The sequence below is a fragment of the Dermacentor variabilis genome, chromosome 6 (assembly GCF_050947875.1).
Source record: "Dermacentor variabilis isolate Ectoservices chromosome 6, ASM5094787v1, whole genome shotgun sequence".
In the NCBI taxonomy this organism is placed as follows: Eukaryota; Metazoa; Arthropoda; class Arachnida; order Ixodida; family Ixodidae; genus Dermacentor; species Dermacentor variabilis.
Window position 1 is genome coordinate 96,660,487 of NC_134573.1, and position 23,821 is coordinate 96,684,307.

Here is a 23,821-nt window from a genome sequence, read left to right on the forward strand (position 1 = left end):
TAATCGAAAGAGTACGCCACATGCTATCGCCAAAGGGGACATAATACGCTCAACGTGTGTATACCAAATTAAATGTTTGTTAAATATTACGCCTAACGTTTTGACATTATCAACTAAGTCTGTCCTTTCTGTGCCGAGGCAAAGAACAGTGCTGCAGTTCACTTGTTTTTTGGTGGCGTATAAACAACACAGCCTTAGTTTTGTTCGCATTAATTGCCAATAAGTTCTTATAACTCCACCTTTGCAATAAGTTTGTAGTTTTATATGCCATATTTGTAAGTTTCGGCAATATCAAGTGACCTGAAAAAGAGGCTAGTATTATCCGCATAGAATATTAAATGAGCATGTTCACTAATATTCCCAGAGAATTCCTCTAGGCTATTTTCTCTTCTGTTATCGTCGTGGCTCCCACAGTACCAATGGGAGCCACGACGATAACAGAAGAGAAAATAGTGTAAAGGAATTCGAAATCCCATAGGTAACGCTGAAACAAGTAAAGAAAGCCTTGGGGATATGCAAAGGGGAAGGCAGCTGGGGAGGACCAGATAACAGCAGATTTGTTGAAGGATGGTGGGCATATTGTTCTAGAGAAACTGGCCACACTGTATACGCAATGCCTCATGACCTCGAGCGTACCGGAATCTTGGAAGGACGCTAACATAATCCTAAACCTTAGCTTAGGCTTAGCTCTGACGCCCGATTCCTCGTGGGATATGATTTTCTTGTACGCGCTATGCGTGGAGGGAAAGCGCGTGGTCAACACGTCATTGTCTCCTCTTTTATTACAATAAACCGTAGAAAAAGGTGGAAGCCATACTAAAGCGCCGAGCTTGCTGTGATTATTTAGTTACATGTAAAGAAAAACGGTAACTTCCAATGGCTTCAGCGTATGGCAACTGTATCATGCGGCGAAGCGTTTAGGGTATTGCTGTGAAGCGAGTGAGAATTTGTCCGCATACGCAGTATAAGCAACGCGTTATTATAAAAACTGTAAACCGCACTTCGCCTCGCTTCTAGCCTTTAATTTTATCTCAAGTGGTTACCTGTGGCCTCAAGGCTGAAGCCTACAGTGTGTGGCAGTGAAGCGAGGTGAGAATTTGCGCGCGTACTGAATGTAAGCAACACGTTATAAACACTGCAAACTCCACTCGGCTGCGGTTGTAGTCTTTATTATTTTGTCAAGTGCGAACTTTAGGCATCTGTCAACCGGCATTATTTTTCTTTTCGTTTGATATACGATTTCACCGCAGTATATATACGCGTTGTTGAAGAGGTTTCTAATGCACATTCACCTTCACGAAATGTGTATACCAATCCCTCCCACCCCCCTCGAAAAAGAAGCGGTACCTACCAGATCACAAATGATGCCGAAAAGCGCCCATAAAATTGAACCAGGAACAGGAGCCTAGTTTTCAGAAATCACCCCTCTTTTTGTATATACACGAACATGTCTAAGTTTTTTGGCATTCTTTGAAACGATTTTTTGGAACCAATGCTTATTCAAAGAAGGCATATAATCTGGAAAAAATGTACAGGATTCTATAATGCTCGTGGTTACAAGCGCAAGCGGAAATACTTGACCGACGTATAATACGGTAACGAGAGACCTCAGAAAAGCCACTTGGCAAAACAAAGCAAGTGCAGAGGTTATGCCATTTATGGTAGCATATTGTTTCTACAATTGGTCTTACAACTCGGAGATCACTCAACTAGACTAGACGAAACAGTGTACTGACAGGGAAGCGCTTCTTAATTTGCTCTTAATTGTTAAGACATGCTGAAGTGTGGTAAATGAAAATTCTTTCATCCAAATGTATGTTGTAGAGTCTTGACGCCATGAGCCAGAGTTGACTGGCATGCGTTTATTGTGCTATCACGCCTACTTCACAATTTAGAGTAGAACAAGACGTACACAAAGAATCGCATTTCTTGATGAATGTTCCTTAAGCACCGCCTCCGCAAGACTTATATATAAATTGTATTGCAAGCGAAAAGAAAACTACCGCTAGTCAGATACCTCAAGTGTGAACCTGAGATAATAATAAGGACTACAAGCGTGACGCAGTGGGGTTTCCAGTATTTATAACATGTTGCTTATCCACAGTATGCGTGCAAATTCTCACTTCGCTTCGCTGCAAGACACTGTAAGGTTCAGACCGAAGGCCTCATGTGAGCACCTGAGATGATAATGGAGGCATGAAGCGTGGTCAAGTGAGGTTTACATTTTATAATAACGCGTTGCTTAGACTGCGCATGCGCACATAGTATCACTCGCTTCACTGTGAGACATCGATTGCTTCCCAGCGTCACAGTAAAGCCGTGCGTTGAAGCCATAAAAATGACCGTGTTTTTTTTTTTTTTGTAACGGAAGCATCGCAGAAAGCACGATGTTTTAGTAGATCTTCTACCTTGCTCTACGCTTTATTATAATAAGAGGCGATGCAATTACGTGTTGGCCACGCGCTTTTCCTTCACGCACAGCGGGCATACGAATCCTATACCACGAAACTAAGCCGCATGCGCGGCAGCAGGAAAGTGTTTATATTTTGACACATGCTTTGAAGGCTTATGGATGCACATCTGCAAATATATGCGTGCTTCTCATTCCACGTGACATGCACTCAGTCACTATGTGTGGCATCGAATGATTTTGGACAAGTGCGCACGACGTGTAACGTAGACAGCCTTAAGTCTACCTCATCGTACAAGGGTTCTCGCAAATACGCACTTTGAACTGCAGCAAATACAGTGTCGTCGTTTTTTTTTTTTTTTGTGGCCTAAACATATGGCTCCACTTTCATGCCGGGTCTTCTTCCTTCTCGCTTTGGCGTGGGTCCACTTTCTGCATGACTGCTTTTTCAGCAATGCTGAAAACGTCGGCAGTGAGGCGTAGCGTTGTCAAAGGCCTGCCCGCAACCTTTGCGCAATGTTGCACAGGCGTTTCTTGAAGCATTTCAAGTTGCTTCACGGGCCTCGGGTGCACCACTATGCAAGCAGTGCGTGTTCCTATCTACAAAGGGGTATCAGTACCCACTGCTGCATTCTGTTCACCGCGGCGACAGCTGGGGTCAGAGAGTAAACAAATTTAAATCTCTGAAGCAAAGCCAGTGGCCGCGGCCCTGGGTGCCGCCATACTAGCGCAAGTGGCCTGCGGCGGGAGCCAATACGCGCGTAGCAATTCTGAATTGTAACTCATCTTCCCGGAAAAGGGGCCCATACCTAATCTTTCAATTTTTGTGTACATTGTGCAACGGCCTAAGGGACTTTGCAACTCAAGGATCCGCAGCCTTCTGTGATGTAACCCTGGAGACCAATGCATGCTATTTTCAGTATTTATTCATTTGACACTCCTTATATTTATTCGGGTGCATACACACACCTCTGCATCATCTTTATGATGCGACAGAACGTGGTTCTGGGGAACAGGGTAGCACCAAATGACACCTATTTGAGACTGAAGCACTTTAAAACAAGGACAATAGTGCAACATTGACCATGCTCGCTATATTGTAGCACATGACGAAGTGGTAGCTGACCAGTGGCTTTCTGATTGTGGTACACAGAAGCAGAAACCATCGTACAACATAACCCACAAACTTTTATTTTGCGGTTCTCCAAGAATAAGGAATACCGGAAAAACTCCACAATTCAGAATCGACCTTTCTCGACATGCAACGAGTGTACCAGTTTACTAGGCGTTTTTCTTTTAGACTATAGATAATCTGAAAAAATATTTGCGGTAGTCAGCGCACCTGTAGTCAGACTGGGTGCTTCAATACACGGACGTTACTTGCAAATAAATCAAAATGCGAATATTCACAACTGACTCAATTATTTATTACTGCTTCATAGCACATACCACAATTTGGGAAATGTAACAAGTGCAAGAATCGGGTTTTATTCACAGATACGGTGTTTCCACGGGAGCTTTTCTAGAAATTCTTTCTATGTACTTGGAGTCGACGCTGATTGGGTGCAGAGATGGCGTTTTTCTGCAGAAATCAGGCATTTGTATCAAAGGTTGCCCCTATTCTTAGCAATATTTACCTGAGCAAGGTTGACTAATGCTTAGAGAAAGCCTTAAGTGATAGCGTTATAAAGATATTTCGTTACGTTTATGATTACCTAATTTTCTCCAATAAGAAAGAATTCGATTCCTCTGCCACCTCTGTCGGTGAGCAACTTAACATTTATGGAGGAGGAATAAAGTTTACCAAGGAATTTCCTCAGCGACGTGTAATTAAGTTTCGTGACATCTCCTTGGTCTTCGAACAAAATGATGTTTGTTGGCAGTTCTCGCCAAGATCTTCGAAGTTTTGCTAAACTTTCAATCCAAGCTTTCCAAAGTATTGAAAAACGGAATTGCCATGGTCGTGCCTTAAGTCGTCTCTCAGCAGATCCTGCATGCACAAAATGAGCGCCAGTTTTAATGCACAGGTCCAGCGCCTAATAGAAGCAGGTTATCCTAGTGCAGTGGTGGCCACTCTGGCTGAGCGCCAAAACAAGTCAGTTTCGAGAGGGACGGACAGGATTACAGTAAACAGTAATAGCAAAAACAAAATAGTGGTGGCTATTCGGTATATTCATTCAGTGTCGCACAGGCTTAAAATTTGCAAGTAGATGTGTTGTTAATGTTGCTTTCACTGCTCCCAATAAGGTAGGCAAGATATGCGCTGCCGTACAGAGGAACAGGAGCAGGTAAAAGGCAACAAAGGATCAGATATTTGTCCAGTAAAGCACAATAAGAACAACAGTTTTACTGGCTGTCGTATTGGTGTGGTTTATAAAATTCCCCTTATCTATGGCCAGTTCTACGTAGGCCAAACGGGACGGTGTCTCAATCAGAGGCTACTGGAACATATGAGGTCGTTAACCGGTGGATGACCTTCTAATTTTTCCTATACATTGCCAAGATTGTAACTGCACGCCTAAGTTAGATGAATGCGTGATATTGTACAAACACAAGAATGAAGATAGGCGCCTTATGATAGACGCACGGCATATCTATAATGGTGGAAGTGCATGCGTGAGCCAGTCTTCGATTACTTCACGTAAGGAAGAGATTAAGTGCTTTAACAGTTATCTCTCACGTAGGCCGGCACATGTACCCGTCTGACACGTGGTGATACCATTCCAGAGCTTGAGCAGATGAGTTTTGTGTCTCCTTTCTTTTTTTTCGCCTCAGTACTCCTTTCAGTTCATTGTCGGCGTTCGTGTTGTCCACTTCTCTTGTGTCCTGTCAGCCCGCCTCACCTTTCTTGGACAATGAACAACAACTGACTTTAATTTATCCATCGCCCAATCTCGGTATCTAAGTATTGCGTCCTCACAAGATTCTCTTTTCCCCGCACTTCTTGCGATAATATTCGAAGGGTGGTGAAGCATGGGAAAGTTTGTCTGGGTTGCTGCGATGCGACCATGAAGCCGCCACACAGGCACTTTGCACACCATTGTAAGCGGTGCCTCTGCGCACAAATATTTAAAAGCACACATGTTTTAGGATCGCACAAGTACAAAAAGTGCCGTCTGATTATTGAAGCTTTTTGCATTCAAAAAGAAAACAATGAATGCGGCTGCACAGGTTCTACCGCACTGCCAATGAAAGAACTCGATCACCTGATCACCTGTAGAAATAAAGAAACACACCTTAGAATATAATATCTACTATTTATTCATCAATTGTTTACCGCACTTTTACATTGTAATTCGCCCTTGCTTTTGTCGAAAGTTACCTTGAACGGCATGTTATTATACATCAAGCACTATGATTCGAACTGGTGCAAAGAAACGACATTATTGGCTCGCTTTTTGTGCAAGAAAGTCCACAAGGTGTTGATTGTCGTGCAGTCATAAATACGTCGATTTCTTTGCAATGCTTTTTAATGCACAGCTGAAGACATGACACAGACGTGCCATGGTTCTAAAAATAAAAAAGCTAAAAAAATCTGGCGTTGTGTTTTTCATGCTAGTAGTCATTAACTAACTTTAGTAAAGGTTCTCAGTTTTGCTCAGCCTGCCCTTACTTCTTTCGAAAGCAGTAGTTGAGTGATCGAAACACCGCTGCTGGAAAGCGCGAAGTCCCGTTCAAGAAGTGACAATACCATACATCAAAGCGCCCGTGCGTCAAAGAAATAACTACTATGTTTTCCATATGCATTCCAAGCAGGCAAGGAGGGCCACATACATCGAGGCCCCAATGGGCGCATATCTATCATTACTATGATGATTCGGAGCAGGAAAAAGCTACTGACTTAACGACAGAAGCTTGCACTAAGGTTGAAAACGCTCATATTAACTAAGGCAAAATCAGACGGGCACACACAACAGCTATCGAGCCTCATCGAGAGCGAATTTTCTTATTGCGATCGTCAATGTTCGCTGCTACGTGGCCCAACACTCCGGAACGAGTTGGCTGAGCTGTACAGCGCATAGTGTCTAAGATCAGGTCCAAAGAAATTTGCTTAATTTACAGCGAAAATTGTAGTACACACATCAGACACTGAGAGTGATCGCGACGCGCGGATTGCGATTGACTGGATCCGAATTGCGCTCGCGATCGCAAGTGTCTGTGAAGCAAGTCTATTCTATCGAGCTCAACTTGTATCGGGTTTGACTGCGAATTGAAAGTTCCCGTGTGATAACGGTACCAGGCTAGCACACACTGAAGTTCATCAAATGGCCACAAAAGGAGAAAACATTGACCACGCAGCGCTGCTAATAAAAGAAGTACAGCCTTTTAAATTCTTCCTGCGTGAGACGAATATCTCCCGCTGCAGGAGCCGTACTAATAGCCATTTTAACTTACAAACTTTCTCTCGCCGACTATCAACTGAAGAGAGCACTGAGGCGAAATGAAGAAGACACAACACTCATCTGCGCAAGCTCTGGAATGGTATCGCCATTCAAGTAACGTAACGTAACAAAATCAAGAGATTTCGTACGTTGGTGGTTACCTGATCTTCTGCCATAGGGAAGAATTTGATTCCGCTGCTACCTCAGTAGGTGAGAAATTTTAACTTTATGGAGAATGATTAAAGTTTACCAAGGGATTTCCTCAGCTACGCGTAATTAAGTTTCTGGACATTTCCTTGGTTTTCGAACAAAATCACGTTTGTTGGCAGCACTCCCCAAGACCTTCGAAGCCGTTGTTAAAGTTTCTATCCAAGCATTCCAAAGTAGTAAAAAAACGGAATTGTCATGTCGTGCCTTAAGTCTTCTCTCACCAGATCCTGCATGCACAAAATGAGCGACACTTTTAAAGAACAGGTCCGGTGCCTATTAGAAGCAGCCTATCCTAGCGTAGCAGTGGCCACTGTGGCTGAACGCCTAGAGAAGTCGGTTTGGAGGGGGACGGACGGGATTACAGAAAGCAGTGATAGCAAAAAAGAGCAGTAGCTATACCACACATTCATTCAGTATCGCATATGCTAAAGAAGGCCCAAGTAGATATTATATTAATGTTGCTTTCTCTGCTCCCAATAAGCTAGGTAACATATGCGCTGCCGTGCATAGGAAATAAGAGCAGGTAAAATGCAAAAAAGTCCAGATATTTGTCCTGTGAAGCACAATAAGAACAACAGTTTCACTGACTTTCCTATGGATGTTGTTTAAAATGTTCCCTTTAGCTGTGGCCAGTTCTACATAGGGCAAGCGGGTCGGTGTATCAGTCAGAGACCAATGGAACATATAAGGTCGTTGACCGGTGGATCCCCTTCTAATTTTCCCTATACATTGCCAAGATTGTATCTGCACGCCAGAGTTAGATGAATGCACGATATTGTAAAGGCATAAGAATGAAGATACCCGTCTTATGGGAGAGGCAAGGCATATCTATAATGGTGGAAGTGCGTGGGTGAGTCAGCCTTCGATTACTTTACATAAGGAAGAGAATAAGTGATTTAACAGTTATCTCTCACGTAGACCGGTACGTGTACACGACTGACACGTGGTGTTACCCTTCCTGGGCTTGCGCAGATGAGTTTTGTGTCTTCTTTCTCTTTTTCGCCTCAGTGCTCTCTTCAGTTGATATTCGGCGTTCGTGTAGTCCACTTCTCTACACTTGTGTCCTGTCTGCACGCCTTACCTCTCTTTTACATAATGAATCCTCACGAACTCGCTCAGCTTTCTGTCGTACGTAGCTAGTGAGTTTTCTAGGCAAACGCATTTGCAGCAAATTCGAACGATGAAACCGATTTTCATATATGTTGCTCTAAATATGTGGTTATAAATGCATTTATTTGACACATATCTGTTTCAAATAAAATGTAATTTGATGGGTTGATGCACCTAAATAACTTGAACGCAAATGCATTTTCTTGCCCATTGCGCAATAAAGGTCTCGAAACAGGTGTCATCCTGAAAATTAATCACATATGAATACACCTCTTTCAACTCGGCGGCTACAATTCGTGACTCCAATTATGTGCCGTAAAGTGAGTATTTACCACTTATTTAGTAACATTTCCTTAGGTAGCGGACCATGTCTTTTGGTTACCAGGGCAAGTTATGTCCGCTTAGCAACATATGTTAAATAAAATAAGTAAAAAACAGAATAATCAACATCGTATTAGCATCCAACACCGATTTTTTTATTTTCTTTAGATTCTAGAACAACCACATAAATACTGACCCTTCAATTATAAGATATCTGTAATTCAAAATAAAGTTTATGTTTAGCACCCAAATAATGCGTCTGCACTGAGTTTATGCGCGCTATTACCTCAACTAATACTTGGTCAATCATTTTGCTACTTTCCCAAGTATAGAATATCCTTATAGTACAAGTTTCAAAGGATCTAATTTTGAAAACATTTTCACTTAGCTAGATACTTTTGAGCCATTAGTACATGCTCCGAGATGATAAAGGTCAAGTTTCACGCTGAGTATGAAAATTTCTATCGAGAGGTGACAACCTTGGCACGAGTAAAATCGCTTAAGTGACGCAGACGATTTCGCAGAAACGGGGGAACAAAGACTTGTTTTTGCTAGCCGAGCCAGCAGCGCACCCGTTATGAGCTCCTTCTGGCTCCTCTACTGGCGTGCTCGTCAAATTCGCGTACGTCACACGGATAACTGGTCTCTTTGAGAAGAATCTGAGATCCGAATGCGAAATCAGCTTAGTAAGCGTCAAATGCGACCTTCATAACCTTTGAACGCGTGCTTAGAAGTATGAATCCAAATGGCTGGTGTTTGAACAAGCTTGCTTTCAAGTCGCCAAGAGAAATATACATTACATTTACAAGCATTTCTTGGCGACCGCTGAAGTCGCAGCGCTGCACTGGCTACAGGCATTTTGATTTGCCCGGAGTGGCTCCATCGTAGTCAGGGGAAGGAGCGCAGACAACGTGCAGGAGACAGCAAACTAGGAAGGACTCCACTCAGCTGCGAACTCAACGTAATCGACAAACACTGAAGCAGTGCAAGGGCGACTCATTTTGCGTAGTCATCCTCCACGTGCTACGATTTTAATTCAGCTAGCAAAAGATCATGCGGCTACCCAGACGGTAAAATCACGCGAGCTAAGCATTCTTTCTTAAGTAGATCGAGTAATTTCAATTCGTGCCAGGCTAACTAGAATGAGGCAAGCAAAGTGTGACACTTCTACACCACGGTCATCTAGGTTGTCAACCTCCACGGACGAAAGGCAGCTCCGAAAAGTTCTAAAAAAAGTTCGGAAGTGCCATGAAGTCACTATGTTGACAACAACCGCCATTCAGAAACAACGCCCAAAATGGGCGCATAACAGCCAGCTGCGACGATGCCTCAGCTCTGTAATGTTCCTACCCTTCTCGGTGCATAGAGCATACCAATCAGCGGCGCCCACCGTCCCGGAGAGTGTCGGAGCACCCGGTGCCAGGCCGCAGTATCAGACAGCTCGTAGCAGCTGCCGTGACCCGTGACCACCCGGGTACGAGAGCCGCGACTTCCAGAGTCAAAGGAATAGAAGATGCCATTTACAGAAGAAAATCGGACAACCCACGAGGCTTCCATACTCCCTCGCTTCGGGCATGCCAAGGCTCCGCGGGCGCTAAGCCACACTCTATCGTGCAGCATGCAGACGATGTGGCTCTCATACCAACAAATGTTCTTCATAAATGCTTGCGGAGAGGATTATGCGTTGAAAAGTACAGATACGCTGGAGCAACAGACGCCTCCCTCAAGAAAGCACGCCGATACTAACTATCAAAATCAACGCTAGGCCTACGCATCGCTTGAAACAAATGTTCCTTGAAACCGAGCAAAATTGTTTAATCTATCGTCCAGTGCTCAACAAGGCCGAATGGTGGTTGCCAGATGCGGGGTCTCAACGTGCTTTTGGGACGACGGAACATCACCAAGTAGTGAAAACAATATAAAGGTCATTTATGGCACATTTTATACACAAATACCTGCTATCCGCATTACTTCCTGTCGAGCATGCCATTGGCGCGCGACAAATCGAGGTAAACAGATTCACCGCGACCGGATAACGATCGAATATGTTCGCCCCATGCTGGACACTAGGCAACGCCTAATGGACGGCGCGTACGGTGACGCGAACCGTCGCGCGTTGTAACGGCGTGTTCGTCCATTCCCGTGACCTGCTCCTAAGCCTTTCGCAGGACGGTCCCGCGAACAGTGAAGGAGAACGCGAAACGTACGAGCCACTCGTCGACCATTAGCTAAAAGGCACAGCCTAGTACTTTTCGCATCCCATTAACACCACCGTTAGGTGGCGTCAACAGCACAAAACTCAGGCAATGTGTCGTAATGAGCTGCAACCACACCGACCACCACCAGCGCTTAGCAACGCGGAGAAAATTAATTACAGGAGACGCGAGGTCTGCCTGGCTCTGTCGTTCAAGGGGCTTGTGCTCTCGCTGAGATCGTTCTAGGGAGCCCGGACTAAGGGTCCCTCCCACACTCACAGCCATTTTTCTGATAAAATGTCTACTCTCGCTGCTTCGGGATGGGCGACAGAGTCGTCACGGCTCGTGATGGTGTAGACGCATTGCGGGGGATCCCAGGTGGAATCTGGGCTTTCTTCGGACGCCAGGTGAATGCGGTTTGAAAAGAAGTCACACTGTTGTTTCTATGGTCAAATGATGCTGGTTGTTGTTTTAACGCGACAGTGTTAAGGAGCTTGTATCGCAGAAAAGCCGGTGTCGTCGGCGTAGGCGTCAGCGGCGTTAGCAGTGAGCGATTAATTCGAGAAGGCACTTCATAAATAAAAACGCCATGCAAGATGGGCTGGTGGGAATCGAACCAGGGTCTCCGGAGCGTCAGGCGGAGACGCTACCACTCAGCCACGAGTTCGTTCGTTCAAAGCGGTGCAAAATCGCCTCTAGTGAATGCGGTGTTGCCTTAGAAACGAGCCGTAGAAAGTCATACTGCGGTGTATATAGGTAATTCTGACCATGTAACTTACAGAAGTCGCAGTTTGACGAGTAGCGAAGTACGGTTCCGCTACATTTCTTCTGCGCTCTGCGCACACGCAAAGCCATCTTGCGGCAAACACAGAAGACCATCTCCTCGCAATCTACGGCGCTGCCCCGACACCTGGCGCGGCACTCGCCCAATGATCGCGTCCGCCTTCATGGCGCATCGCGGCCCGGTTATAGGTGCCGATCGCGACGTTTGGCTGGCTTAGATCGTTTGAGTAGGCAGTGCGCACGGGGTGCGATAATGCTATCGCGTTCCACTCTTGAAGGGGAAGCTTAAGCGCCCTCCAAATTTTTTGTATTCTTGAGCAAATACATACGTATTGAATGGATGTAACAGTACTGCGCACACATTTAATTTAAGCATCAAGTTTCTACCTACAAGCGTCTGCCCACGGACGCTTGCTTCGCGAAGGGCAACATAATCGCCACGGCTAGTGATGGCGCAGACGCATTGTAGGGAACAAGGCCCAGGTGGAATCTGGGCCTTCTTCATACGCCTCTGAAGGCGTCTTAAAATAAATACCAAAATACTTGACTAATAAATACCAAAACTAACTTGACGCGTTGCTCGTCACGGCTAAAACCTTCTGGTTGTAAAGTGCCACTAACGAACCTGGCCAGCGTATGGAGCGTGCCGTGAGGTAAATATACATCACAGAACGATCCGAAATGCTCAATACACTGCTCGAGCTGGGTAAAATATGCACTGATAGCAGATAAATCTTTACTTACTAATAATAGTTAATGTTCTGAATATTATTCACTTACAATCTAAATCTTAATAATTTCTTGTTGCTTAGAAATTTAAATGTGTATTGAAAGCGCAATGACGCTTGTGAGGAGTACCGTACAGCAGGCGACCGACACCGGCATCGTCTTTCAACATTCAACTTTGAACTTTATTTCGCATTTTCCTTTCTACAGCCAAAGAAAATGCAAGGGCAGAAACAAAAAGCTGCACAATCGCAGCTTGACGAGGTTCCTGTGTCCTGTCTTTGACGAACAGTTGCAGCATATGCAAAAATAGAATCTGTTACAAATGTACAAAACAATTGTATATTATACAGACATTGATATTCATATCAGAACATTTATCTCATCTATATACATATATTCACATGCGTATCTACTCCAACCCAGCATCTATATATATTTGCATTTGCACATGTAGGCATACATGTGAATCCAGAAAAAGTGGAGGAAGAAAGATCATGCCCAAATGATAAGCAAACCTGAAAAAATACACCTAAATATACCAACTATTCTACTCAGAACGTAACGACAATGTTCAGCGGAACAAAAAAAAAAGAAAAGAAAAGAATTGCGGAACAATGGAAAAGTGATATTCGGAACATGCTAAAAGAATAACATCATTTAAAAGAATAAAAAAAAACATATGGCATACTTTATCATTTATAAAATTTGACCATTGTTATTTAAATATAATTTTAGTGCCTTTGTCATACTAGCATTTAGTTTGGTATGGGAAGCATGTATCACGTTTAATATTCTCGGCACCTAGTACTGCAATCGCTTGAAACCATAATTAGTTCTGATGAAAGTTAACGCCCACTGGCTCTGTTTTCTGAATTGGTATAACGCGTCCTTTGATTTGACTAAGTTGCACAAGTTGATGAAAACATTGTTGTTGCACCGAAAATATTTTTTCTATTTTTAAGACAAGGTCATAACTATAAGAATATTCATAAGGAAGCACATTGGGAGCACGAAATATCTCGAGTGTATGTGCATCAAACAGTGCCTTGACAACCTATCGGACAGTTTTCGTTCGCAATGTTTTTAAACTTCGTATGTTTGTTTGCGATGTCGTACGCCACACTAGATTACAATATCTAACATGTGCAAGGAACAGACTGTTATATAACTTCAGTTTTACCTGAGACGGCAGTATCTGTCGTAATCGACAGAGTATGCCACATGCTCTCGCCAAAGGGGACATAATACGCTCAACGTGTGTATACCAAATTGAATGTTTGTTAAAAATTATGCCTAACGTTTTGACATTATCAGCTAAGTCTATCCTTTCTGTGCCGAGGTAAAGAACAGTATTGTAGTTTGCTTGTTTTTGGTGGCGTATAAACAACACAGCCTTAGTTTTATTCACATTAATTGCTAATAAGTTTAGGTAACTCCACCTTTGCAATAAGTTTGAAGTTTTATATGCCATATTTGTAAGTTGCGGCAATATCAAGTGATCTGTAAAAGAGGCTAGTATCATCCGCATAGAATATTAATTGTGCATGTTCACTAATATTAGTTATGTCATTAATATCAATCTTAAATAAAATCGGTCCGAGTACATTTCCTTGTGGAACACCTTGTGTTAGTTGTCTTGCTGATGAAAGTTTTGATCCAATTTCGACGCACTGCCTTCTGTGCTCAAGATATAGTTTCAGAAGTTTAAGGGGAATCCCGTGAAAGCCATAATGGTTTAATTTTGAAGATAGGGAAGCATAGTTAACCGAATCGAAGGCAAGCTGTGCAGACATTCCCTGCCAGAAACCAAACTGCATATCATTTAGGATGCTATGTTTATCACAAAATAACTTAATTCTCGTGCAAATGATCTTTTCGTGACCCTTAGAAATTACAGGAAGTATAGATATTGGCCTATAATTTGTTAGCCCGCTTTTGTTTCCGGATTTAAATTTAACAATTACTTTTGCATGTTGCAATTTCTCAGGTAAGACGCCGTTTAATAAGGAAATGTTAAACATGTGAGCAAGCACATGTAAGAAAAGATCAAGCACAAATTTGATGGGTTTAATCTGCAGTCCATCTATATCGCGCGATGGGCTGTTTTTTAAGGACATAAAGGTCGAGCATACTTCTGGTGCAGCAGGATCAAAAAAAGCTCTGTAAGCACTCCGAGTACCCAGAAAGGAAGTCGCATTTATATTATGCGTGCTTGGGGTTAAAAACATAGTGTTTGTTAAATGTGTGAGCTAATTCTTCACCACTAATTGCTTTCTTATCAATTGTCAGCTCTAATTCCTGCCTATTATGAGGTTCCGGCAATAGAAGTCTATATACTACACGCAAAACGACATCACTCCTAGTTCCCGCTCTATTAAAAACGTTTTCATAATGTCTGTTCTTCGCATTTCTCAATAATTCATTTAGAGTTTCTGTATTTTTTAAAGGATGTGAAGTCCGCAGGATTCCGAGTCTTAAGAAATTTTTTTCGCGCATAATTCTGAGGCATTCATCAATAAGCCAATGTTTCCTAATATTTGTCGATTTTTTATTTTTTTGTACGGGAAACGAACTTCGTAAACTTTTAAAAGTGTATGGATAAATATATTATATGCTTCATTTGCGTCTGTTCAGTTAAGTACAGAGCTGAAGCTTATTTCCGTGCGAAAATTTTCTAGGGTTTTCTGATTCATTGCTTGAATCTGGAGTGGCTCAGAACGATGACACTTCCAAAATGCGCGATTAACCTTAAATATCATGTACACGGGCGAGTGATCTCCTATGTTTCCTTCAATTACACCAGACTGCACATAGGCGTTCGAGCTACTTGTGATAAACAAATCAAGCAAGCTTTTGGAATTGGTACAAGTTCGTGTGGGGGCCGTAGTTACGTTTCTGCACCAGAAAAAATCAAGAAGAATCTGCAATCTTCGTGACTTCGGCGTATTTACTAGAAGATTAATACTGAAATCGCCGCCAGTGACAAATCGCAAGTGATTTGTGCTGATAGAGCACAACGATCTTTCAAGAAACACAAAAACATTCTCAATGTCGCCGCTAGGGGGACGATAGCCAATAGTGAAAACACACTTGTGCGATTCTAGACTTAACACTTCGCAATATGTTGTCAATGCAGAGTAAGCTGGAAGCATGCTACATGAAATTTGATCAGCTACAAGCTGTAATACACCCCCGCCACACCTATCAGAACGGTTCAAATAAAAGGTTTCGAAATCAGACATTCGAAAAAAGTTCGTCTCATCTATACCACGTTTTCGTTATCATTACACTGTCAAATAGAAACGGGAAGTCACCAAGAAGTGCGATCAACTCGTCATGCTTGTGCCTAGCTAATTATGCGTTGCAGTGAAGAAATGAAGGGTAATCGCGAGAATTCGGCTTTATGATGTCTCTTGGTGAAACCATTCCCATGGCGAAAGCAAGATATGAAACAAATCAATGAAATCTTGTTGTAGGAGCGACTACTCGCACATCTTTTGTACATCTGCCTTGCTGCCAATTTGAATAACATTAGATGTTTCCGTTTTTTGTGCTAAGATTTTACCGGCCTTCACACAAACAACACGCCAGTTATGTTCCCGTTTCGTAGCGGTGGCCAAGTGCTGTTGCGCTGGCTGCTTGCTTTGGTTAGGTATAGCGCAATATATATATATATATATATATATATATATATATATATATATATATATATATAGGACTCAGACTTAACTGGTACATATACCTTTGCAGGTTAGCAATGCTGCATAGGACAAACGATATCACGACGCTAATCAAACTAACTTGCTGCCAATAAACAGCTTTATTCTAACGTCATCGATGTTTACATGAAATAAAAAAGCTTTAGAAAATATACTGGTGCGCGACATGCATAGTTGTTTATGTGCAATATAATACTACGTACAGTCTCGCCACACATTTCTGGTCAATGGCTCCTTTACTAGATGCCTGCCGCGTTGTCCGGTAAACTCGGTTCCGTGCCCTCTCCCTTTTCTCGTCTCCGCGAAAAGGCAACGAGCGCCTCTTATGGCGAACGCCTGCAACTTAGGTCACGTGCTGCTGCCTCTGAGATTACCATGACATCTGTCACGGTCTCGGAGGCGCGCGATAACGCTCGCTAACAGACGCCCGCTCCTATAACGCGCCGGCGGAAGCCTTAGCCTCTGTTGCCACATCTGCCGGAAGTTGAAAAGGCAACGAGCGCCGCCTCACGGAATTTATGCTCAACTAAGAGAACCGCCGCTACAATGGGAAAGCGAGCAACGCGGTGGGCATCTAGTAAACGAGGTATTGTTCTGCTGAACACAAGCTATCAGCCGCTGAATGAAGAAATACATCCGGCCACATAAAGCCGTCGCACGCTGCTATGTTCCAACAGTTCTTCCACTTCTGCAGCTGAAGATGTCACGCCACTTTGTTCACAATATTCATAAACTGCAAGTTGATTTGAGCCAACGCCTCTTGTTTCAGCAGAGACACGTAGCTTTCACAAGGACGAATTCTGTCGCGACTGATCGTCTTCTGGTCAAGAATGCCTGTTCTCTCTCTTGCAGTTAACCTTTCGAGAAGTCACGTTATAAAAATTTTCAGCGTTTAAGCTGAATTTGCTTCGAAAAGTTTATAATTCGAGATAGAAATGTTTTTCTATGCGTGTTGGCTTGATGCGTTGCAAATAAAGTTTACATAATAAAGGCTTAGCTGTCGTTTCGATTACCGTTGCCGGAGGTGCGCTGTCGTCGTTTCGATGGTGGCGCCACCACAAGGCTTGGACGTGAAACACCCCATATGCCACAGACTTGGCGCTGCCAGTACGATGACTATAGATAATAAGAGTCGAGCGGAGCTGCTGGCGACGTCATCGGTGCGGCTGGAACGGTGCCAACTTGCACAGGTGGCCCGGCACGAAGCTGATAGTTTCAGCGCGTGACATAACTCCGTGCTCTGAAAGGAACGCAATCAAATAAGATAAAAAATAAATCCACAATAGCAGAATAATTAGTTAAACAGTGATGGTAGAAATGAGAGAACGTACGTTCACAGAAAATACAGGTTCATTTGCGGAACAACGACCTCTTTTTTCCTTCTCGCAGCCACCGCAAAAGCTAATACATACCGAAAAGGGAGAATAGGCAAGCCATTAATTAAACATAGTGATTAGCCCTAAGTGTGCTATAACAAAATACTAAAGCTAAATTTAAGACCACTGTCAGACGTCTTCTCCCAAATCGCAATGTCGGCCGAAATGACGGAACCAGTAGTAGCTAAATTTGGTCACTGCCCGCCTGAAACTTCATTGCGGGCATGGCAGTCTTCTTCTAGCATGTACACGCCGAAAGTATCGGGTAGAACAATACGTCATGCACTCTTTGTAATGTTCTTGAAGAGAAAAACGCTCACTTCTTAAGTGTTGCAAAAGAATAAAGGGAGCAATGCACACATGCGTCGACTAAAAGGGCAGCCATTTTCGATGTGGTGTGGGGCATCAAAGCAGCATCGCATAAAGCGCGTCGTACCTCATGTAGACTCAAAAACACCGTTTTTGTAAGGAAAAATAAACTCTGACGTCTTATTTTATAGTTGTCGATGCAGCTACGATAATATGAAATGGTTATATTTGAATCCAACTTGATTTACAGGTGCGAAATTAACAAGGAAAGAAAATTTATTTCGCCGCACAGAGAGATTGGCAAACTTTTCTTTAAATTTACAGCTAATTTGACAATGTAGGCTGAATAATGGGCTCTCGAGTATTAAGTGGCGCGACTAGCCTTAGGCAAGCTTGAATTGTAATCCGGTGAAGTATGGCTGTATGTGACCAAAACATGTTGTCGGCGACTCTTTGGACCAAGTGATACATGTGTTGCGATATTCCATGTTCAGTGTTACGCAGTATTGCTTATTCAACTGCGCAAATCCTAAATGGCGTTCTGCAGCTGAGCACGACGTCGCACATTTACTGAGAGGAGAGGATGTGAAGACAGGATTGGTACTTGATCTTCCCATCTGTGTTATCGTGGTTTTCAGGCCAATTTCCCTATTATTTAAACATTCACCTATTTACTCAGCAGGAAATACTACTATATTTTCATTGTATAGGCTTAGAAGCAGGGGGCTATGGTCTGTGTGTGTGTAACTGCATGTTGCTGGGCTTGTAAGTTGATATTTATTACGGTGTGTGCCGACCCGAAAATAACTGAGAACCAGGACCAAAAAGAGCATCGTGTTTCTGTGCTTCTCCTAATTACCTTAATTTCGTGTTTTAAGACACCGTATTTGCTGTGAGAGCTGAATCGCGACCCATTGCGGCAGTAAAAAAAGAAACAGTTTCTGAGTGCAAGCTTCCTCGGCACGGTTTTGTTCTATCCGCCTGTTTCTTCTGAAGTATAGCTAAAAAGGGCTCTGAAGGCTTCCGCGCACATGCGACCTTTTGAATTACAACTAACCCTTACCCGTTTCGATGTTGCATAAGTATTTTTGCTACGGGCACATGTTGCTTCTTCGTATTTCCTGAACGTCAAAGCTATTACCACGACGTAACTACGTGTGATAGAACCACGAAGAAATGACGTCGTAGCCGCAGTCTTAAACTTTCAAACTTAGACGTTCGCTTCATACGTAGAAATAGTGAGCAGTGTTATTCTGCGAAGTATAAATTTATTGAGGTAAAGGACTCCGTGAATATACGTCAATTGTTTCGTTTGTTCTCTGAATCCCACATTTTGTGTCACAGCTCTTAAATAGCTAAGCTAAGCTAAGGCCGGTCCACCAGCCGACACGTCAGTCAAATATACTGCGCTTATTCAACATACGTCGTATTCTCTTTCTTCATTATATATATATATATATATATATATATATATATATAATACGATTTATTCACGCTCGCTCGGAGCAGCAGTTGGGCATGCACATGGCAGCTTTGAGGGAAAAGTATGTACGAAATGGGGCTCAAGAGCAAAAGTGTACATAGAAAAAGTACGTTTAAACACGCGAAAAGAAGTGTGCCCAACATGAGACCGCCAACTATAAGTGTCATAATTGAGAAACGAAACAATCGGTAAGTGAATGGACAACAGTAATTTAAATAGAAGGAAGAAATTAATATTAATGACTAGAAAACATATAAAGTTACGGCATATTATTTGAAGAACTACTGACGAGAAAATAATGAAGATACAATTTAACAAAAATATAGTTACTTCAAACAGTAAAGGGGCAGGTGGAATTCATCGTAAGCCTCAGCAAAAACTATAAATTGTATGAGAAGTAGCATCTTTACTAGAAGTTAAGGCGTCCTCAATTGTAATGTCCACTGAATTTCTTGCGTAGAAAAAAGAGAACGCCTACGATGGGATATGAATGCGCACCAAAATTGCATCAACTTCCAAACTCTTTATTGGTGAGTCTCGAATTAAACATTTACTCTCTCTCAGCAAAAATGTGAATGCTCCACAGGTAATAGTTGAATGCTCAACTATTAGACCGATTCTTGAACATGCTTCCGTCTTATGTGACCCATTTACTGAAGGAAATATAAGAAAACTCGAAAGTGTCCAAAGAAAATCGATAAGATTCGTCTTTAATTCATGCAGCTGGCACACACCTCCGACTCAGCTGCTAGAAAAAGCTAATTTAGAAACACTTCAACTAAGACGTCATCGTGATAGGTTGAAATATATGTATTTAATATATCTTGATAACCTGCGTATCAATAAGGAATAGTACATTCAACAGGTGACTCGTCGTTCCACACGAGGAAATCACTCGAAAAAAGTTGAAGAATTCGCCTGCAGAACCGATTGCTTCAGGAATTAATTTTTTCCTCGAACTATTCGGGAATGGAACCGGCTCCGTGCACACATTGTCGAGAAACCCACCATACAGTCATTCCTCAGTGCTTTATATTTCCATCAGCCTTCGATTTTCAGCGACACTTATCATCTCGCGACATATGCTATGGTTCTTCCGCAAAATGCTTCGATAAGTGATGAATTACAGCAGTTTGTCGTATCGAGTGACGCGCATGCGCAGCTTGAATTGTCCGTGTTCGGGTTTAATTTTTCCTTCTCAAGCACTCTGTCAATATATCATTGTACAATGTTATATCTGTAGCACGGGTTTGTATGCAAGCGACGTGCAAACTATCGGTCTTTCGTTGCTTTTCAGTGCGTAGTGCGATCCTTGTGTAATGTGTTCCTGTCTTCTTATTTTTGATCATTTCTTCATATGTACTCTCCACTCCTGCCTACGGCCTTCTCTGAAGGCTGGCAGTATTTATCAAATAAAAAATTAAAAAATAACATAAAATAAGAATAAAAAATAGTAACAGATAGAAATAACAATTCGGTCTAACAATGCTGCTCGTCGGACAACTTCTGTAGCTGATGCCAACTCTTACAAAAATGTTTAGTAACATTGAATGAACTGTTTTTAGAGGAAAGTTACTAGAACCTATTGACATTGAATAAGCCATCTTTAGGCACCGTAACAACTTCCCAGCAGCATCCTGCCGACTATTGGTCAAATTGGACAAATAGATATAAAATGTCGATTAAATTCTTACCAACTGCTTATTATCTTTTGTTGGTAGAACGTGTCAACTGTGAAGCGACTATTTAGTAACCACCTTTATACATCCTAAAAGCTTGCTCGTAACATCCTTTCAACTAGTTGTCACGGATATGTATTGCCAGCTTACCCTTTTATTCTGTCTGAATAAAATTTTATTCTACTTCCTAAAAACGGTGAAGCCACTATTTGTGAACCACCTTTATACATCGAAATAACTTCCTAGTATCATCCTGACGACTATTGGCCAAGAATATATTGCAAACATTTACAAACAGTGTATTATCCCTGAAAAATTTTTTCATGTACTTCCTAAAAAACCTGTTTGCAATTTAGTATTTTCGTATTTATGTATTCATTTATTATTTTCTTTGCAACGCAAAGAAAATACTAAATAAGAAAAACTTATCCATCCGGCTACAGCACAAAGCAACAAAGCAACTCCTACAGGTCTTTAAAAAGAAAACCTGTAAAAAACGTGTGCTTAACGCCTGCATCACCTCCTCCGCGTGTGGGCCTGGCCTCGCACTATCTTCGGGATTTTTTTTTCTACACGCGGACAGAGTAGTGGGAAAAGTACCCTTTAACAGCTCCGCTGCCAAAAGGTTCTGTCGTCAGAAAAAGCTTGCACGCTTTGATTGAAGCATTTTGTAAGCTTTGCATTATCACAAGTGCCAGCACGTTTGACGTAGACAAGTTGGCGAATCTATTTAAAACATAGCCGAAGGTGTTATATTTTCCTTATTAGAAAAAGAAAAGTTCGGCAAGGTTACACTCCTTTAACACGTGAAGGCAAAAGACTGCTGCACACTTGGTAATGCACATGGTAATGCGATCGGAGGGGTCAGATTTCTCGCAGCACATAACGAGCCGCACTGTGATGTAAAGGCGTGGCAAGCGCTGGTATAGCGTGGTGAGACTCGCACCATCGACGTTTCTCTTCGACTTCACGTTGCAACCTCCCAGCAAGGGAAAGCAGCACTCGCGGTCAAACGCCTTCCTCCTGCCGCTTCGTACGTCGCACCTCGTTTCTCGCTCGGCGAGTGTCCTCGACCGTAGCGTATTATCGAGGAGGGTATCGAGTGCCTTATTGATTGTTCCGGCAATTGTTTTGAGTTTTTTCGTTATTGAAACGTATTCTGTTCTTTCTGTTGTATGGTGGTGGTGGTGAAACTTTATTTCCGAAAAGGGCCCTGAAAGACACCTGAATGTTCGTCTAGGTGTAGAGAGCCCCTCCCACGTCGGGACCGGGAGCTCTGGGTTCTGCGCCGCTTTGCAGAGCCTTCTGGCCAGCCAAGAGTTGGTCTTGTAGCTTGCTGTTCCTAAGAGCGTCGTCGCACTCGCGCATCCCCGCGAAATGTGTCCCAAGTTCAAATCTCCACCACAATGTGCACAATTTAATGATCCGTTGTAGTCCGGGTCAATTGGGTCTCATACGTAAATGAATGGGGTACGAGTTCGTCTGTAGTAATCGGAGAGTGACTGACTGCGCCCTATTAAGTTTCTTGTTTGGAAGAGAGAATTCTCTACGTCCTAAATTGAAGCACTTGCTGAGGTGATCTCTGAAGCTGATCTTTAAACGCCTGAGGAAAAGGCGAGGGGGTCTGCAGAGAAGCGCTGCTGGCAAATCCTCGGGTGGCCCTATGGGAGGATTCGTTCGCGTTCCGCTGTCCTCCCGCGAAATCGCCAGTATGGGCTGGGAACCAAACTATAGAGTGGAGACCGATGGATCTACCTTCGAGCAACTTAGGAAACCTTCGCATCTACCACTCCCATAGCAAAAGCGCGAGTGGCTGTCCGAAAATTATCATAGATTGCCGAGCGCTGCGGATCTAGCAGAGCTATTGCAATGGTCATTTGTTCGACAACCTCCGGATTCTTGCTGTAACTAGAGTGCATTGCAGGCTCGTTCGACGTCTATTACGGCTGCCGAAAAACATCGCGAGCGACCACCTGGACGGCATCTACGAAAACAGCATCCGTAGCAGCCTCGGCAAGAAGAGCCTTCGCGTGGGCGAGCCTTCTCCCTTGGTTAAGGATGGTGTGGACGTTCCTGGGAAACTGGGAAAGGAACGAACCACAATCGCGTCCCTGATTTCTTTGTTAAGATGTCTGACGTTATCCTTTTCGCGCTCAGTAAAAATTCCCCTGAGTGACCAGGATGTCCCTGCCCACTCGGGTGCCTCACAACCGCAAGACTTGCGCTGCGCGCCCAGCCTTAGCGATTTCAGCAAGAGCATTGTGTGCTCCTTGTTTCGAAAAGCGCTCAGTGAATGTGCTGAACGGTAGCCCCAGAGCTACCTTGAAGATTCGACAGGTATTGGTATCGAGGCATTTCCCTTCTCTTTTCTTCCAATCGAGCATAGCTGCAACCTAAGTAATAAGACAAGGGACGAAAACGTGAATGAGCCTAATGGCACATTCTTCGCTCGTGCCACTATTTCTTGAATCTGAATATTTTGAATCTGATTCTGAAATTGAATCTGAATCTCTTGAATAGCTAGTCCTAGGAATCTGATCGACCCTACTTGAGAGATGCGGTAACCCTTTGTGGTGTCTGGCTCAGACCAGACGCATGACACTGGACCACAAGCGCAGTATATACATTCCTTTATTCGTCACAGTAAAGCCACTTATATAGGAAATCATATTGAATGACGACGACAATATGTACACTGAAAGAAACGAAACTGAAACAATAAAGAAGGATACAACATCGCCTAGGCGCATAACCACGTACCACGTGTACAGCAACCTGTTGCAGTGTGCTGTCTGCAGCAGTGGCCACCTGCAGCCATTCCTTTGTTAGGCACTCTAATACAACGGACACAATTTCTTCCTGCATCGTCTGGTGCGAATCACAGTCAAAAGGTAGGCGTGAAAGCGCTTCGGCCACGACATTTTGCCATCCCTTTTGGTACTCTATGTCGAAGTTATAATAGAAAAGTCGAGCTGACCATCTGGATATACGCAAAAGTCGGTGACCTGTACCGGCAGCCGAAAGTAACGTCACCAGTGCCTGATGGTCCGCACGCTACAAAAATTTTCTACCCCACAAGCAGACGTGCCAACGCTCGCACGGGAAGAAACAAGCA

General features: G+C 43.2%; 1 protein-coding gene across 3 annotated transcripts in view; it reads left to right on the forward strand.

Annotated features, from left to right (window-relative positions):
• Positions 1-2,115: 2,115 nt before the first annotated feature.
• The window catches only part of LOC142584939 (tetraspanin-33-like), a 41,553-nt gene continuing 19,847 nt past the window's right edge, over positions 2,116-23,821 (forward strand). Inside the window, exons 1-3 of one of the 3 annotated variants that reach the window (XM_075695301.1) lie at positions 2,116-2,211; positions 8,336-8,432; positions 19,488-19,557. In XM_075695301.1, coding sequence (XP_075551416.1) covers positions 19,518-19,557 — 40 coding nt within the window. In that variant the 5' untranslated portion in view covers positions 2,116-2,211; positions 8,336-8,432; positions 19,488-19,517. The remainder of the gene's footprint in view (positions 2,212-8,335; positions 8,433-19,487; positions 19,558-23,821) is intronic. The other 2 variants (XM_075695303.1, XM_075695302.1) reach the window with 2 other exon arrangements.